Raw genomic sequence first — 19,707 nt, forward strand, 5'->3', positions numbered from 1 at the left:
TTCACTACTCCGAACGTGTAGAGTACGATTGGAACGACAAGCACATTCACAGCAGCGACTTTGTTCTTTCCCGTTAGTTTCGACTATCAGATCTGTCGGAGTTTGGGCTAATACTCGCCGCGGAGAGAGTTCTTGATCTCTCGGGAATCCAGATGGTGCAGGATGCTTCCTTCTACGATCTGCACATCTCCATAAGCCTCGCATCCGTCCTCTTTTGATAAAGACCATTGCATATTTGTCTTGAATTCTATGCCGATAGCATGCGTTCACTCTTCCAGCACCCTCAAGGACTGATTATCATTATTATTTTTATTATTACCGTCATTATTATTTTTATTAATTCATAGATAATTCCAAAAAATAATGTTTCATTGGTGCTAGGCGATGACTGTGTTAGAAAAAAGAGAGAGCACTTATAGTTAGTAGTGGCGATTCTCCGCATCTACCTCTGGTTGATTTGGAAGTAATTTTGTCAGTCATGAGAATGAAGAAGTCGTGAGTACTGATAGTCGAGCTTACAGTGATGTCCGGATGCGGTTTGTTTTGGTGCAATGAAATTCAGAGAAACTTTTGGAAAACGCACTAAGTACCTGTTGAAGCAATGAATATAGGTTCAATGTAACGAAAATTGTGAGAATAACAAGAAACAACAAGTATAAAATCAAGAAAATATTTTTGTGAAGGCACTATTTCCTCAGTTATTTGTAGAAATAATTTTCAATATCTTCAAGGAATAGTAATTCAACAGAATTGAATGACTGATTCACGTTTTACTCAGTAATTAAATTAATCAGAGTCGTCAACTTGAAGTAATTGGGTTTTTGAATTCGAAAAAAGTAAGCATGAAATCTTTCTAGAAAATTATGGCTGATAGTTCGTATCAGAGTGATTTGGAGAATGATCGAAAGCAGATCGAGAGATGGGGAGGTGGAAAGTGAAGTGAGGTTGTGCTAAGTTGAATATTAACACTCATGATCATTTTGTTTCCGTTACTATGATTATTGTTTTTTCATCTACTCTACTTGAAATGAACATTATGTTTCATTAGAAAAATGAAGTAGTTTTGTAATTTTTTTTAATATTTCTAGTTTTAGTCAGTAAAAGTAAACCCCAGTCACGACAATATACCAAATAATTTTTATGGAAGAGCAAAAAAACAATTTCTTGTAATGGGCAATTTCTCACAAGTTATATAACTACCGATAGTGTGTACACAATCAATGGATTTCCAAGGAGTTGCTACATTTATGGAAGCAAAAGTCAAACAACGTATGTGCTGAGGTAAATGTGGAACAGAAACAAAAATTGCTTTATTGTATAGCTAGACTACTAGAAAAAATTACTGTGTATTGTTGACGAAGAAATAAAGAGTAGCATACAGTGGAAAACAATAAAAATATCAATATTTTTCTTCATTATCTGATGATTTTCCTGAAGTGATCTATACAGATCTATGCAAAAATCATAACTACTAAAAAATGATTATTCTTTTATGTGTCTTATTTGGTTGTGGACAACGAGAACTGATCCCTGACAATCTGGTCCTCAGTGGGGTAATGAAACTATGTCGTGTCAACTTTATTGAATTTTCGTTACGTTCAACCAAACTTCCCCGTCGACTCCTGTGATCCTAGAAGACGGGGAGTACCTTATTGGGGTCTTCGTTTTTTCATTCAAAGTGACTTTGAAATTTTTGATAATAGCAGCAATTCCAATTTTAGTTTGCAATAGTCCAAATCTGGCCCCTGAAATGAGAAAAATGTATATTATAATGATTTATTGTGCAATTAGTCTAAAACAAAAGATGAATCCACATTCAAGTTCAAATCAGTATCACTAAAAAATCCGAGGGTACATGAACATCGGAGTAACTGTAAATTAGGTCAAATAGACAAATCGGCAGTATCGCTTAGTGTAGGAGGTCACCCGTTACTGTTGGAAGCCCCCTATCATGGATACCACAGTCGATTTGTAAGGGAAGCCATAGAAATCCATAAATATACGGAGAACTACAACAGAAAGTAGAAGGCGGTAACGCTTAGCCGGGTTTGGAATCCCATACTCAAAGATGCTGAAGTGGCAACAACGGAATGCAATATTACGGCTCTTAGAGATGACATGTCACTCATTATTAAGTCAAGTATTAATACGGTAATAAATAACAACCCGCTAACTGGTGGCGGGGATAGATACGTTATCAACAGGTAATAACACTTCGGCCAATAGCAACACATTAACAAGAGAGGCGAGCTACCTGAGTCAACATAAATAAAACCTACGAACTAGAAATCACTAGGCATTGGTGAATCATCAAGATGGATAAATCTCTGAAGAAGCCACCCACTCGTGCTGGCGAAACGTTAGGATGCAGTTCCAAACTACGACGGCCTTCAAACCCCTAGGAAAATAGGAACACTGAAATTTTCGGCCGCGAAAGCCTTAACTAATTTAACGTTACAAAGTGTTGTTAACGAATCTTTCCTGTTATTTTTTCTGGTTCTATCTAGAATCAATTGTGATAATCCTTTCATTATTGGATAGTGCAATTTGCATCATTCAGTGATAATAGGTTTCTTTATACAGGGTGTAACTGAATAAGTGTAAAACATTTATGGAGGTGATTCCTCATCGAAAAAAGATAGGATCTTTCATATAAAGAAACTTCATTGGAACATCCCTAGTTAAGATACAGCCCCTCAAAGGGGGTACATAAAATTTGTATAACAATTTTTTTCACAAGAACTGAAAAAGTTACAATATTGAAACTAACCTGACGGTTTGTACTACCAAAAAGACACTTAGCCAGTAATTTATTTGGTTTACGTCATGGTTGTAAGGGGTGGAAAACGCAACCCCTAAAATTTATTTCCAATGAAACTTTTTGTCTCATTATTTGTTTACCATTTAAACATTTATTTCCGATAGCCTGTTTCACTCCAAACAAAAAATGTCCTTTGAGTTTTTTGCCCAAAATAAACCTGTTTGCAGCAAAAAATTATTTTACGAACAGCTACAGAGATACATCGTCATAAATGCGAACTGGATTCATTGTTATTTTGTAGTTAGTACCTGCATTAAACGAATAAAGGGTAATGAACAAAACTAATTTATTACGTTATGTCTACCTTCAGACATAACGCATGCGTCCAGACGTCGGCGCATTGAGCCACGTATTCGCTCAAATATTCCCGGAGTCTCTCTGATTACCCTGCACGCATCGATAATGCGGTTTCTCAAGTCCTCTATATCGCGAACAGGAGTACGATAAACCAATTGCTGTGAATGGCCCCAAATAGAGAAATCGAGAGGATTGAGATCCGGGGATCTGGGATCCCTTCTGACGCCCAAAGGAACTTCCTCCAGTAGTACTGGATGCACTTCTCTCAAAAATTGAACGTATGCCTCACCATTCAATCGAGGAAGTAGAAAATGAGGCTCAATTAAATCATCTCCAATAACTCCGAGCCACACGGTAAGAGAAAACTGTTCTTGATGGTTAGTTTCGACAACAGCGTGAGGGTTTTCATCGGCCCATATGTGGTAATTATGAAAATTAATAATTTCGTCCCGAGAAAAACTACATTCGTCTGTGAATTCTATCGTCTTCAGAAAGTCACAATTGCTCCTAATCATTTCCAGCATCCATTTGCAAAATTCAAGACGGTTGGGAAAGTCTCGCGGTAACAGTGGCTGTACTCGTTGCAGATGGTAAGGGTATAAGAGTTGTTCCTTTAAAATTTGAAATACCGTCATATGATCAACATTTAGCGGGAAAGCAATCTTTCTAGTACTGGTAGTAGGTTGTTCTTCAATCAAATTAAGTACTGCTTCCTCAAGCTGTGGTATTCGTACTTCTCGATGGCGACCACAATCCTGCGTTCTTTTGTCAAATGAACCATATTCTCGTAATCGTTGATGTAATCAATTTCGAAAATTCACAAACTGACAGCGTCATACCAATTCAATTGTCACTATCGCTAATAGCGACCTACTAGATAGATTAATTTCGTATTTTCGCATTTATGACGATGTATCTCTGTAGTTGTTGGTAAATTTTTTTTTTGCTGCAAACTGGTTTATTTTGGGTAAAAAACCCAAGAGACATTTTTCGTTTAGAATGAAAGAGGCTATCGGTAATAAATTTTTAAATGGTAAACAAAGAATAAGACAAAAAGTTACATTGGAAATAAATTTTAGGGGTTGCGTTTTCCACCCCTTACAACCATGGGGTAAACCAAATAAATTTCTGGGTTAGTGTGTTTTTGGTAGTACAAAACGTCAGGGTAATTTCAACACTGTAACTTTTTTAGTGCTTGTGAAAAAAATTGTTATACAAATTTTATGTACCCCCTTTTAGGGGGTTGTATCTTAACAAGGGATGCTTCAATGAAATTTCTTTATATGACAGATCCTATTTTTTTTTTCGATGAGGAATCACCTCTTCAAAAGTTTTACACTTATTTAGTTACACCCTGTATATCATCATCATGAAATACGTGTTAGATAATATTGTGCGAATTGTTTATGCTTTCCATCTATATAGGTTTGAGAAAAGACAACCAAATAGAAGGGTATTTTTGCTGCAAAAACCAAATTGCAAGAACTGGAAATGTCCATTACTAGAAGTTCGAACTTGCATGCCCAGTGATGGATGAAGGCAATTACACTCCATACTTCTTTTGCAATTTGGTTGTAGTGCATATGAGTTATGTTACATAATGAAGTTGAGCAACATATTCTTCTTTATATATGTTTCAAAAAATTAACATCTTCATAAACAATTTCTAGTTGCATAGTTAAAATTCATAACGATACTACCAACACTCACCTATGCATATTCTAGGTCCTTCCCCAAATGGCATATAGGCAAAAGGGTGTCTTCTAGCTCTGTTCTCCTCATTGAATCTCTCTGGATCGAACTTATCCGGTTCGGGGTAGTATTCTGGATCCCGATGGATTCCTAGGACTGGAATATTCACTGCAGTTCCTTCGTCTAGTACTACGTTGGTACCGGGAATAGTATAAGCTTTCTTACAAACTCTCCTAAGGACTGTAGCTGCTGAATGTTTACGGAGAGTCTCTGAAATAAAGGTCTGTAATAATAAAATCCTTTCGAATTGAAGTCCGTATCATTCGTCCTCCATTTCTATTAAAAGAAAAGAGTTTTTGGATCGAAACTCGTTTCTCTTTCTCTCTTACAAATAAACTTGACGTTTTTTGTATTTCGACATATTCGATGGCCCTAGATATTGTGAAAATGGCAAGGTAGGATCGAAAATATACACACATATAATTTGTGATTTGATGGTCGATGACAACTCCGATTGTTGAGTCAAAAATATTGAAAATACTCTAAATTTAATGTACTTGTATAATCGAAGAAAATATTTTCCTAGTATGGTATCACATAGTTTCCAACTGTACATGCTAATAGCAGTGAAGTGTTTTTTAATAAAACAATAATTCGTAACTCGTATTGTTCTCTTGATATTTGAGATGACCCATTTTCAAGAGCATTGTCTTTAATCATGATTCAGATAAAGAGTAATTTAAATAGACATATCAATGTACAAGTTTGTTCAAATTAATCATTTTGCAAACATTGTTTCTACGAATGAGAAAAATATATTCAGTTCGTGATAATTATTTTCTTCGAAATTTAATTCTATTGAAATAAAATGAAGAATTTGATCTACATAACCTCAACCAATCTGCAACATACTAACCATCAATAACTTTCTCCAGGTATTTCATCTCCATAACAGAATCATAAGTGAACTGCATATCGTGCTTCTTCAGAACCATATTGATTTCCTGTCTCAATCTGTCTTGTATATCCTGGTTGAGGGACAGTTCAAGCAAAGCAAAAGTCATAGTTGTGGCGGATGTTTCAAATCCTGCTATAAAGAACACGAGACACTGCGCTGCAACTTCATTGAAAGACAAAGTATCTGAGCCTTTGTTCTTCTCCTCTTCCTTTGTAATATTTGCATCGTCGGTGACTTTGCCCCTGTTTTTCAACTGCAGCAATAAATGCATGAAGTCTTTCCTATATATGTTATTCTTTTCTCTGTAATCCACCGTTTTCCTAACCATATTCATCAGAAAATCTTCGGTTGTCTTGTTGGTCAGTTTGAAACCTATAGCATGCAAGAACTTATTAGGAAGCGTCATTAACATGAGTGCCTTGATTTGTCCCCTAATGCTTCCTTTGAATATTCTCCTTCCCCACTGCCGAAACTCTGAGTCTGGGTTCTTCAGACTGTTGCAGTCGATTCCGAAAGCAACTGAACCAATCGCGTCGGTTGTAAATCTAGCGGACACTTCTTTGATATCCACTGCATCTTGGAGGATCGAGTGCTCACTTAGGATGTCTTCAAGGCCGGAAGTGCAGGCCACTAAGGTTTGAAACATCATCTTCAGTTTTCCTGAAATGTCGGTTAGAAGGATTATTTTCATAGTTATAAATTTTGTTCTATTCAAATTATACACAATACAGTGAAATTTTCCATGAGTTATGTGAATTTATAGCTTTGACTTCACGGTGATATATTTTTAGAGAAAAAATAGCCAAATATCAATGACTTTATGAATCAAAACTCCACAGTGAAACATTCACATAAAATTTCATATCAGCTTCTTCCATCGATTTCAAAATTGATGTTTTTGAATTCCTCATTAAAGAAGGAATCAAAAAGTATACTGCCTCTACTACCGATAACGAAAAATTAAAGTTACCATCACTTCTTCAATCATCATAATGATATTCGCTTTTCTCCATGAATTAGTTGGCATCTCTCAACTTATCTAGAATGGTAACTTGCATTATTGCATTACAAGATACCATTGCAACCGCTTAGGCAGCGTAAAGTTACTTTCGGGCTAACGTTTCATTGCTGTGCCGCTGTTTCCTGTTTCAAGGGTGGGAATATAAGGAAAAATTCATGATGGCGCTCTTAGGGTCTAAATACTTCGAAGGTATAATAGCTCCCCAATCAGATCTCCGGGTGGGGGCTGATTCAAGGGCATCATCATGCATATGTTATTCGAAAACCACTATTTCTGACAGTCAGCAGGGTCTTTGTAACATCAATTCACAAGGAAAAAGCATGGTAACTGTAGTTACTAAGAGGCCCACTAGCAACTTCAAAATCGATTTCTGCAACATCAAAGGACTGAACTCAAATATAAACTTAGTGCACCAATATCTGCAATCAAATACTCCTCATATTCTTGTACTCACAGAAACGTAAATTTGGAATATCTCTCCTGTCAATGGGAGGAAATGCTGAAACCCCGAAACTTTGATGTTATGTGGTTCAAAATAATTTCACAGAAGATCACCAAATTCATATGCTGCGTTTATATACACAATATAGGGCACTATTCTCTTCACTGGCAAACGCCATTGATTTTCTGCAAATCAATCATCCCAATGCCGAAATTTCCATATTCGGTGACTTCAATATCCACATATCGAATGGCTCAAACTTTCAAATGTCAACGAAGAACAAGGTGGCGAAGTTGAGGCTATTGCAATAAACAGTGGACTTACTCATATTATAGATGAACCAACTAGGAGTCCTGACTGTGATGGAAAATATGCTAGTTTTCTGGATCTGAACCTAACAACCAATCCGGAAATTTACACAGTCTCCGTAAGGTCTTCATTGGGATCTTCTGACCACAAACTCATTTTAGTGTTGAGTGAATAACCGATAAATGTTGGGGAACAATCTAAGCTGCGCAAAGTTTCGCATTACAGATCAACTGAATGGGAGGATCTTCAAGACCATTTCCGAAATTTCTCCTGTCTATATTTTTGTTTCAGCTCTTAAGACCCATCAACTTGTGCTTTCGAAGTCAAGGAAGTTAATCTATCATCCATGGATGGATATATTCTTTTTCAATGAATCGACCTTCTGAAGGAAAACCTTGGTTAAACAAAAATTGCGAGCAAGCTGTCGTCGCCCCAAAAAATCTCGCCTACCGGCAGTGACGTAATAATCCTAGTGGCGGAAACCAAAAGAGGTTTGTTAATACTCGTAACAGCTGCAAACTTGAAATAAATGAAAGCAAAGAACTTCACAATGGAGAATTAAGGATAAACTGCTTGCCAATCCCAACGGGTTTAGATCCTCCCGGTCGGTAGCTAAAGATGTTATTCAGAACTTTACAAAATCCAAAATTTTACCATTGACACAAGCGGATGATTCAACTGCAGCAACAGTCATAGAAAAAACAACTCTACCAGCTGCACAATTTACGTCCCACTCCACAGTCAATTTTCTGGGAAAGGCACCACCCACTATTACCACACTAGAATCTACAATGCCGAAAATTACTCTTCAACAGCGTCTATTCAGGCGAATTTTGAAACAGCTCAATATCAATAAGGCGTCTGTCTGGTCATGATGAAGTTCAGCCTATTTCCAAAAAGGGGAAGAAAAGTCTCTCAAATAACTATAGACCAGTTGCTTTGCTATCCATGATATCAGAAATGATGGGGAAAGTGGAAAACCACCATATCTTCAAATATTTGGAAGGCTTAAAAATCTTTAGCGATCATCAATATGGCTTTCGGAAACACTTATCAACAGGCGACCGTCTATATGTCACCCATATTTAGAGTAACGCAATCGAGAAACATGGAGAATCAAAAGCTGGCACGCTTGATATTTCTAAGGCCTTTTTATGTATGGCTCTTACAGCTTCCTGGAAGAACGTTCCCTACTAGTGACCGTCAATGGATATCTCTCGAATACTTTTATCATCCACGCTGGTGCTTCCCAAGGATCCATATTGTCTCCAACCCTCTCTTTATTGGACATCGGCTACGGAGGCACATCTTCACCGGCAGCAGGAGGTTTCAAATCTTAATGAGGATCCAAAAGTAATTTCGAATTGGGATGAAAATAACCAGTTTCAAATCAATGCCAGAAAAACCCAGGCATCGTTTTTTTTTTCAAGAAATCAGGTGTCTCCGAACCGAATATAATAATGTCAGATCAGACAATTCCGCTTTCTGCTTCGATAAGTTTGTAGGGGGTTGAAATGGATGCCAATATGTCTTGGCATAATCATATCGCTGGAATTGCAAAGGCGGTTCAACTCAGTACATCTTGAACTTCACCATTTAGGAACTCTTTCAGCTGGAGATCTGCGTTTATGTCTAATAAACTTCCTGAGAACGTTTTACCAAATGGATTCAATCTTCAATAATTCAAATCCGATGTGCTGCTTTCGCACAGGCACCACTCGCGCATTTTTATGTAGTGGTTGTCTTGTCCTTAAAAAAAGAGTAAGGGAAAGAGTTCTAATATTTGCTCAATATATTCTTCAAACACATCACGCCGTTCAAGTAGTCTTTATGGTAATCGCCAGAATGCTTTGACCGAAACATCAATAAACCGCCCTATACCAAACCATCAGCACTTCCAAAGTAATCAGTCGCCTTCCTTTTCCAGAAGACTAGTTTAATTCGGTAGTCCAGCCTTCTAAAAATTCTTGACGTGATCTCGTAACGTTTTTGTCATGCCACATATTTCCAACGGTATATCTTTCGTTAAGCCAAGCTACGTCCACATAATAAATCTTTCTGTTCTCACTTCGAAACTCTATGCCTTAGGTGATGTCTTCTCCAGTAGATAATTTAATCAATTTCGATTATGAACCATTTTCTGTTTTGTTGTCTCCAGCTGAAATTCAATTCCTTTGAAGTGTTCCACTATTTGTTTCTCCCTATCTTTTGAAGCTTTCTTTATTCTGTCGAAGATCGGTATTTTTGTCTAAAAATAAAATAAATAAACCTTTCTATTAATTTCTAGTTTGTAGTTTTCATCAAGTGGCATAGTTTCTCTTCCTTAAGATGGTTTTGAAAATTTCACAGTTTAATTTTTCTTTCATTCTTATATTTACACGTATATCGATGATACTGCGAATACACTAGATAGTCTGGTTCACAATGACTTTTTTTGCTTATTTTTGTGAAATTTTTCAGACGGGTCCAAAAATTATGACCAAGGTGTTTTACCTAGAAAATTTAAAGAAAGGTCCTAAAAGGCGCTGAAAAAAATTAAAAAAGTTATAAACAATTGAGTGAAAAAAAATTGGGCTTTAGTTTTTTTTTAATATCTCGAAAAATTTTGAAAATTTGAAAACAGATCTGAAAAGATCAATAAATTTGCGTAAAAAAGTCCCTATTCCCGAAACTGTATCTAAATTATTTATAATTTTTACAGAGCCCTGAAAATAGAGCCAAAACCGGTAGTCTTCAGCGCGCATTCCGTCACTCTGACATAAAAATAAAAAAAATTATTTAAATATATTGAATGCGAATATTGAGGAATAAAAAAATTCATGTAATGTTAGGTTACATCAGTAAACAATAATCCGCAGTCAAAAAATTTTTATCTCAATTTCAACATTAATTATGCATTTGTTAAATGCATAATTATGTTTATGTTGATGTAAAAACCCCTATAATTATTAAACTAAAACCCTGGGATTTTTTTCTTTGGTGAAGTTATTCTTAATAGGCTAAAAGATAATTTACCGTTGCCAATATAAAAAAATTGTTATTATCTACTTTTTTATCAACAATTGAAAATTAAAAATTAAAAAAATCATTTTTTTTATTTTGATTGTTTCAATGTCTCATGGTTAAAAACTACTCAATATTTTTTTTTTCACTGCTATTGTTGATAAATTTATTATAAACAAATACATTGTTCAAAAGCAAATCGAAATTTTTTTTTGCATTATGTTAATTGAAAAAAATCATGATTTTTAAAGAAAAAAAATGATTCTTAAAAAAATTTCTTCGTTGTTAAAAAATGCGTTTGTTAATGAACAATCGTTTTTTGTGACTAAATATTAAAATTAAGGAACCATTTTTTTATCATAAATTCTCTTGTGCTTCAAGGTTTTGAAAAAAAAATTTATTCTTTTTGTAATTGTTTATTTGAAAAAAAAACATTATAAACAAATATTTTTTTTTCAATACTTCAGTCTGTAATGAAAGTAGCTATGTGTATTTTTTTTAATTTGTTTCTATTTTTTATAAAACTTTCAATATTGTGATACCTTGATACTTATCTTTTCATCCGCTCCTCCGTTTTTAAATTATAATAACTTTCAAACTATTGCAGATATGACAAATATGCTTGAAGTCTTTTTTGTTAATTATGAATTTATTAACAATTTAAGCCTTTTACTTAAGTTGTAGCCCTATTATTTATTTAATTATTGATTGTTATTTATAAAAAAAATTGAGTTTTCAGGGAATTTACAAAATCAAATATCTACTGCCTATTAAATCATGCTTAGTACAGTTAAAAGTTTTTCAATAATTTTTATTATTTTTTATATCATTTTAGTGGCGGTGGCTCATCATCTGTGGTTTCTTCTTTTTCTTGTCGTGATGTTCCTTGAACCTCCTCCTCTTCGACTTCTTCAAGTATCGGTTCACAGTATTCTTGAACTCCTATTGGATAATCTTGGTAATCATTAAGGTCGTCTTCATTTCCATCGGGATTACTATCGATAGCATTTAATCGACCGATCATGATATCAGCATCATCATTGTCATCATCAAGTGATGGCATTGTACTGTTAAAACATGTTTCACTTTTACAATTTTTGCATAAAGATGAGCAAGGAAGCCCAGCTTTTTTACACCCACATCGATTTGTACACTCTTTTATGCAGGCACAATCAACCAGCTTAAGCAAGTCGTCAGGCGCCAGTTTTTCCGTTGTTTTTATTGGTCTGAAACAATGTTCAGATTTGATCTAACCCCAATCTTACGGATTTAAATTATAATTACCAATCCAAAACTGAACTTGGTAATACGTTCTGAATGAGTGTAAATGTGTTGCTATTGTTGTTGGAGGTAAATTCGCTAAGTTGATCACAGTCTTTGATTTCGCAATCATACTTGAAAATCGAGAGACACGACACTGGCCTGATGTTGAATTAGTATCGAATTGACCGTACAAGGCCAGCATAATTCGCTTTCCAGCTACTTCGATATCTTGACGAGATGCATCGGGATTGTAGAAGACTTCCACGTACTGTATCAGAGGAGGGGGTTCAAGGAACATCACGACAAGAAAATACAGAAGAAACCACAGATGATGAGCCACCGCCACTAAAACGATCTGAAAGATTACAAAAAAATAATAAAAATTATTAAAAACTTTCAAATGTACTAAGCATTTATGAATAAATTTCAAAATGACTTTCAGTATATTCTTCATTTTGTAAATTTCCTGAAAACTTTTATATAACTTTTATAAATTTTTATAAATAAAAATCAATAATTAAATAAATAAAAGGGCTACAACTTTAGTAAAAGGCTTCAATTGTTAATAAATTAATAATCAACGAAAAAGACTTGAAGCATATTTGTCATATCTGCAATAGTTTAAAAGTTATTATAATTATAAAAGCGGAGGAGCGGATGAAAAAGACAAATATCAAGGTATCACGATATTAAAAGTCTTATAAAAAATACACAGCTACTTTTATTACAGAATGGAGTATTGAAAAGAAATATTAAAAAAATCATTTATTCATGACAGTTTTTTAAATAAACCAATAAAAAAAAAATAAACATTTTTTTTTCAAAACCTTGAACAATATAATTTATGATTTAGAAAGAAAAAAAGGTTCCTTAATTTTAATATTTAGTCACAAAAATCGATTGTTAATTAACAAACACATTTTTTATCAACAGAGAATTTTTTTAAGGAAACATTTTTCTTAATCATGATTTTTTTCTATTAACATGGTGCAAAAAAAATTCGAATTGCTTATAAACAATGAGACATTGAAATAATAAAAATTTTGAAAAAATATGCATTTTTTTCATTTATAATTTTCAATTATTGATAAAAAAGTAAAAGTAAACATTTTTTTTTCATTTCGGCAACGGAAATCTATTTTCTAGCCTATTAAGAATAACTTCACCCAAGAAAGAAAATGCCAGGGTTTTAGTTTAATAATTATAGGGGTTTTTATAATAACTTTCAATTCAAAGAAAGTTATTAATTAACAAATGCATAATTAATGTTAAAATTGGGATAAAAAAATTCTGACTACGGATTATTGTTTATTGATGTATCCCAACATCACATGATTTTTTTCAATCCTTAATATTCGCATTTAATATGTTTAATTTTTTTTTTTCTTCTTATGTTAGAGTAACGAAATGCGCGCGGAAGCCAGACTACCCGTTTTTGGCTCTATTTCCAGGCCTCTGTGAAACTTATAAAGAATTGAAACACAGTTTCGGGAGTCGGGACTTTTTTTACGCAATTTTGTTGATCTTTACAGATCTTTTGTCAAATTTCCAAAATTTTGAAAATTCTTCGAGATATTAAAAAAACTAAAGCCCCAATTCTTTCACTCAATTGTTTATAACTTTTGTAATTTTTTTCAGCGCCTTTTCGGACCTTTCCTCAAACTTTCCAGGTAAAAATACGAATCCAATGACACCTTGGGCGTAATTTTTGGACCCGTCTGTAAAATCTGTTTTCCGTTAATCACAAAAAAAGTACATGTGAACCTGTCTAAGAGTATTGACGATATATGAAGGATTCTGGTGTATAAAAGCGTTATATACATTAAGAATAATAATCTTTTCGTAATCAGAAAAAATAAATTTGCCCATTTGTTTTGAAAAACTATTCACACACACTAAATGTGTGTGAATAGAATAATAACCTAGATTGAAGTCGAAACTTGTGCGAGCTAAGGATTAACGAGGTCTTACCTTTTAACGTGTGATTCCTAACACAAATGATTTGTTACTCCGCTGATCAAGAACATAAACCCCTATTACAACTGTTTATATTCGGTCCCTGAGGTCCAATTCAAAACGTTTTAATTTTGGAAGACAGCTACAGGAAAACATTTATTGAAAGTAACGCTCTCAAACTCACAAACGCGTATAACATTGCTAATAACATTCAATTATTCAGTTCAAGAATAATAAAAGATCAGACAACAAAAGAAAATTAACACAACTAAGCTTGAATGCATTGTCACATTCTTAAGAAAGATCAATAACCAGATTTTTTCTATATTTCTAATGATTTAAGTCTTCTGTGCCTTAGAGAAAACGCCGCAATAAGATCTCCGAACTCTAGTAGAATATAGTAGAATAGAATTGTTTTTTCACAAACTTTAATTTTCCGAATATTTCAAAAATAACCAACTGAAAAAATCAGGTTGCCAAAATAATAAAGAAGCATATAGATGTGTTTCTGTCAAGGCCATCTATATGTTTTTGACATAAACAAACAACATATCTGCTTCAATTGTTTTCTTGATTGAATAATTCTAAATGAAATACGATCTAGGTTGGTACGCAGCATCAGAGATCTCTGTGAACTGGAAACAAAAAAAAAATGATCATGCCCGAAATATCGGATAGTATATCTCTGGGAAAATAATTTGAATCAGTTATCAATATTTGGCAAAATATATGTAGTGAACTACGTGTGTGAAGGAAATAACAGTCATACAGTTAAAAATATCATAACTGACGGTTATCGAAATGATAATAAATATTACTGTCTAAATTTCACTTTAACCTCATTATTTCATCAGTTTCGTTTTTTTAATTTGATTAAATATTTTTTGGTAATTCACTATCTCACCGAATTCAGGCTCTTTTTAGTAGTTATAACAATGATTCTATTGACGCACGGTTTGAACCTTTGATGTCGTAATGAATATTACTGAAGTTTTTTCCCAACACCAAACCGTTATTTTAACATCTCGACACGTGTTTCGATTATTTTCAAGAGGAAGAAATACATGCCGAGGTGTTAAAATAACGGTTTGGTGTGATCTAAACACGTGTCGATGTGTTAAAATAACGAGTTCTTTCAAAATTTTAATGAATATAATTCACAGAATTTCAATAACGAAACCAGTTTCAAAATATCGAGCTAATTTAACTGTAATATATGATCACATTAGAGTAGATCTGGAATTGGATCTAAATTTACCTGATGTGAAAGTGGGTGTCAGCTTTGCCCGGAGATTCCTCCATTTCTCGTCTTCCAAACTGAAGAGATGACCCGATAATGGATCTGCTTTCTCATTCACGTATCCTCCGCGGTTCACAAAATGGTGGAAATCTTTCAGCATTATGCTTTTGACTAGATTTAGGTCAATAGGAATGAAAACTGGCGAAAAAAATGCGTATATTCCACCATACTTGACTTTCCTAGATTTCAGGTCATCGTAAAATCTCTTGAACAGATCTCCACTGAAAGTTTTTCTCAGGATCATCTCTCTGACATTCCCGAAAAATAATTCAGGTTCGATGTATTCCACACCCCTTCGTTCCCAGTATGAATAGATCCATTTTTGGAAAAAATATATGCCCGCTACCGCAGCGGCCAAAATGTACGTTATTGTTAACGATAACATCATCACTTTGTATCAGTTGCGAGAGAACTAATCACAAGTATGTGTGTCTCTGTAAATAATTTTATCTGACATTGAGCGCCTACTCCGTAATTTTTTCGTGGTTTCATTCTGTTTGCTCTTTATATTTTTTCTGTATTACTTAGAGAATAATTTTCTTCAATAAATATGAAATGGTGAAATATAATTAACAAATTTTGTATACCTATCATGCTGTCTAATATGGAATATTCGTTTTATTTTGTATCAAGCCATCAGCTGGAGGGTGTTGAAAAATATTACAAAGCTACAAGAAAAACCGTAGTTCACTGTTTCCTGAACGAATCAAGTTGACTAAACCAGTCAAATATGAAATGGATGCGCAGAATCGTGACATTACATTTATAATTCAAAAAATCTGAACCTATTTTCATTATTTTCGATTTTTTGAAATTTTCGCCAGAAATAGCAAAATAACTATTGAAACTTCTGAAAAATTGGCGAGATAAAGTTTCATATACGAAAAATTATTACAAAATCGTGTTAGGTACACCATTTATGACGATTTTTGATTTGTTCGATTTGTATTCTCCAGGAATAGAAGAATAATTATTGAAACATTTCGGTTTGTTAGAATATGATTAAAGCCATGATACGCGCAAAGACAAGTGGTTATAATGTTGTGCTTGTATGAATAATTATTGTATCACAATAATAGCGAAGTCAATTATATTCATCACAGTGTTATTCACAATGTCACAAGCGGTTGAAATAAAACCCTTCTTTAAATATATGTTTAAAAGAAATATGTTTAAAATATATTTTTTCCGTTAACCGCCTGTCGTATCCCTACGAACGACAATCCTCAGAGGTCGAAACTTGTGCGAGCTAAGGACCAACGAGGTCTTACCTTTTAACGTGTGATTCCTAACACGTTATAGTTTTCATGCCACAGCTTCCTATTTTATGGAAGCATTCTAGTCTAGTATCGAGTACCAAATTCAACAATTTGAAGCAATAATCCTTCGTTCTGTGTCTGTTTTCGAAGGTATTTCGAGATACCGGAACCTAAAGTTGCTGACAGAAAGCATAAATTTATAATTTTTTTATTTGAATATATACATGTACTGCCCTTAGAATTTTGTTTTCGATGTATTGCAAATTGATACATTTGTGCCTGGTGTGAAATTTGATGATTTGTGTCTTTGATGCTTTCAGATACGAAATGTTTTAATTCTTCTCGGATATTATCAACGAGGTGTCATCAGCATCCACCGTTGCATTATCCTTGTGAGAAATATTTCAAGATAATTTCTATGCAACAAAAATAAATTTTTTTCCCAGAATAGACACTTGTAGAATCCCAACGTTAACTACTTTAGATTCAGAAATGGTATATTTTTTACGTTTTACGTTAAGTTATAGTTATATATTGAAGGCAGTCATTCGAAAAAGAAGATATTCAACTAAGAACTGTGCCTTTGATTTTGTATTTTTATAACAAAAAGTTGATGATGAACGCAGTCGAATGCCTTGCTGAAATTACAAAATATCCTTCTCCTTATTCTTCAAGGTTGAAGTTGCAGCTGTATTTATAGAATCTGAACCCATGTTGATTATTACTTGAGATATTAAAACGATGTGGAAATTTCAACATCCTACCCAGAAAAGAATATTCAAACATATTTGAAAAACTTATTGTATAGTTGTCCATCAAGTTAGTACAGAACACAAAATGATACATTACCAGCGGAAGATCGACGAAACAAAGAGCTGCTTTCATGTTGTTTACTTTTAAACTCCGTCTCTACCTTGATAATATATAGAATCACTTGAGCACAACGCAACGGGTTGAATACAAGAGTTCATTGTCTAAAAATAAATAAATGTATAGTTCAAAAACTAAAAAACACTCTTTTAAAGAACATCAAACTGAAAAGTTAAAAATATTTTTTTTAATGAACGAAAAATACTAGTTTTATTGTGAAGAAAGCGACCGGCGCTTGATATACAAAAAATATGGCACAAAGCGCCCACGCTTTTGTCACAATAATACTAGTATTTTTCGTTCCTTATTGTTTTAGGCTCATTTAAAAAAATATTTTTAACTTTTCAGTTTGAAGTTCTTTAAAAGCGTGTTTTTTAGTTCTTTAAACTGTATTTATTTTTAATTTTTTAGTTTCGCATGTTATGAAAGAGTTTTTCAGTCTTTTTAAACTATATGTATTTTATCTAAACTTTGGGATCAATCAGCCGTATATTGTTTAGAAATATGACCATTGATATTTTCCGATTCCGGAGAGGGAGCCTGAAAATCAGCTACCAAACCCAAGGCAGCAGGCGCGCAAAGGCGGGTTACAAAAAAGGCAGCAGGCGCGCGTATTAATAAAAAAAATACTTTTTTCAAATGAACAAATACATGTAAAGTGAGTTCGAATTATATCAAGGAGGTTACGTACAGCGCCATCTGCCCCTGAATAGATCAAGCAATAATATCGATATATCAAGGAGGTTACGTACAGCGCCATCTTCCCGCGAATAGATCAAGCAATAATGTCGATATATCAAGGAGGTCACGTACATGAAGGACATTCTTTTGAAGATGAAACGTTCCGAATTTTCGCTTCCTATGATGTTCTAGAATTGTCTGAAATGATTGACAGTAATCGAGAATATTCCACAATATCTCGAAACAATCTGGATTGTTCTGGACTATGTGAAACGATTACGATATTTTCAATTTTGCGATAACTATTCAGATAAAGTTTTGAATTATATGATATTTACAGCAACTTCAATATTCATTCACGTATTCTAAAAACACTTTATTGTGTGATTTTCACTAGATAGTTTTGCAAAAACGCAACACGTGTTTCGCCATTCAATGGCTTCTTCGGGCGTGTCTTCCATCATATACAATATTCATTTAGTGCTTAAGCAACCGTCTAGATAGCTGTGCCAATTACCAGCTTGTATGTAACCATTATTTTTAAATGGGTATAGTAAGCTATCCTTGAAAGGTATTTATATTGCTATGGAGAGAATTGTTTTGTTATATCTCAAGGTAATCAGGCAGATAACATCAATCATTCATACACTTCAACCTTCTTTTCGATTGACTCCGTTCATTATAGAAAGTCGTATGGAAATAGTTCAAGTTTTTATCACATTCAGAGAGACAGACTGACAGACATTGATATTGAAAGGAGTATATTTTCAGGAAAAGTAATTTGTTGGGAAAAAATGTTCTGTAAATAACTCACAGAACTGTTTACGTTCACGAAGCAACAATATAGAAACTTCAAAGCATTTCTTTTCCAAGATTTCTTGATTTCTTCATATACTCACCCATTCATTTTTTTGAGTGGGTTGCTGGAGTTTAGATTTCGGATGATTCATAAATTCATATTCCCATAATATGTATTGAAAATTTCTCATATAAAGTACTTGGGTTCATGCCAGATTCTTTACCAGAATCTTACTTTACCAGAATCCAATCTTATGCTGTTTTTTTTTCAGGTAATTTTTCCTTTCTTAAGCCAAAGTGGGATCGATTTATGACAAATTTGCAGTTTACTGTGAATATATTAATAGCCGTATCATAAGGTCACATTTTTATGATAATTTTTACTATTTTCCGAATTCAACATTTTATTATAGTACAAAATGTTATTTTGCATCTGAGGATGCTTATTTCCTTTTGATTTCATAATACAAAACATCAAATACAAGACGACAGAATTATAATATCTGAATAAGTTCATGAAAAATGGAAATAGTGCCTGAAATTAAGATAAGAAATTAATAGTGGAAAAATATGTGAAAAAAACTATTGTCAAATGAATTGAAAATGAGCTATTGGTGTGAGTTATCAAATCAAATTTCTTCAACAATAAATGATTTCCACAGTCTTCGTCGAGTAATGATTGGTTTCTCTCAGATGATTCCAAACTAGTATTAACTGTATTGTTTTCAATCACAACTGTTTGTGTACATTGAATAAAAAAGGAAAAAAATAGGGTGTTATAGAAATTACACTAAATGTTATTGAACGTTATTCATTTCATTAAATTACATAACACTTCCAAAACCAATTTGTTTTGTTTATCACTTCTGAAGATATAATAATAATAATAATAATAATAATAATAATAATAATAATAATAATAATAGTCTTCTTCTTATAAGCAGGGATGGCCACTAACACCCTTGGCCTTTGGTGAGTTGCGACACCACTTACCCGAGCAACTGGTGCAAAACCGGACCGGCAGCCCAGGCGCACCG

The 19,707-nt window shown here is 33.7% G+C and overlaps 2 protein-coding genes across 10 annotated transcripts in view; one reads left to right on the top strand and one right to left on the bottom strand.

Annotated features, from left to right (window-relative positions):
- The window catches only part of LOC111510402 (uncharacterized protein CG43867), a 746,925-nt gene that overhangs the window by 514,066 nt on the left and 213,152 nt on the right, over positions 1–19,707 (top strand). The gene's annotated exons all lie outside the window — the stretch shown is intronic.
- Positions 1,275–15,489, bottom strand: LOC111510688 (probable cytochrome P450 6a23). The gene is made up of 4 exons (XM_023166624.2): positions 15,021–15,489; positions 5,727–6,428; positions 4,829–5,080; positions 1,275–1,745 (listed from the first exon to the last, which is right to left on the bottom strand). The coding sequence occupies exons 1-4, from the start codon at positions 15,448–15,450 to the stop codon at positions 1,579–1,581; spliced, it is 1,551 nt and encodes a 516-aa protein (XP_023022392.2). The 5' UTR covers positions 15,451–15,489; the 3' UTR covers positions 1,275–1,578.

Source organism: Leptinotarsa decemlineata, unplaced genomic scaffold (assembly GCF_025532065.1).
Source record: "Leptinotarsa decemlineata unplaced genomic scaffold, Ldec_3_MD MMD2_P_RNA_scaffold_6, whole genome shotgun sequence".
NCBI classification, from domain to species: domain Eukaryota; kingdom Metazoa; phylum Arthropoda; class Insecta; order Coleoptera; family Chrysomelidae; genus Leptinotarsa; species Leptinotarsa decemlineata.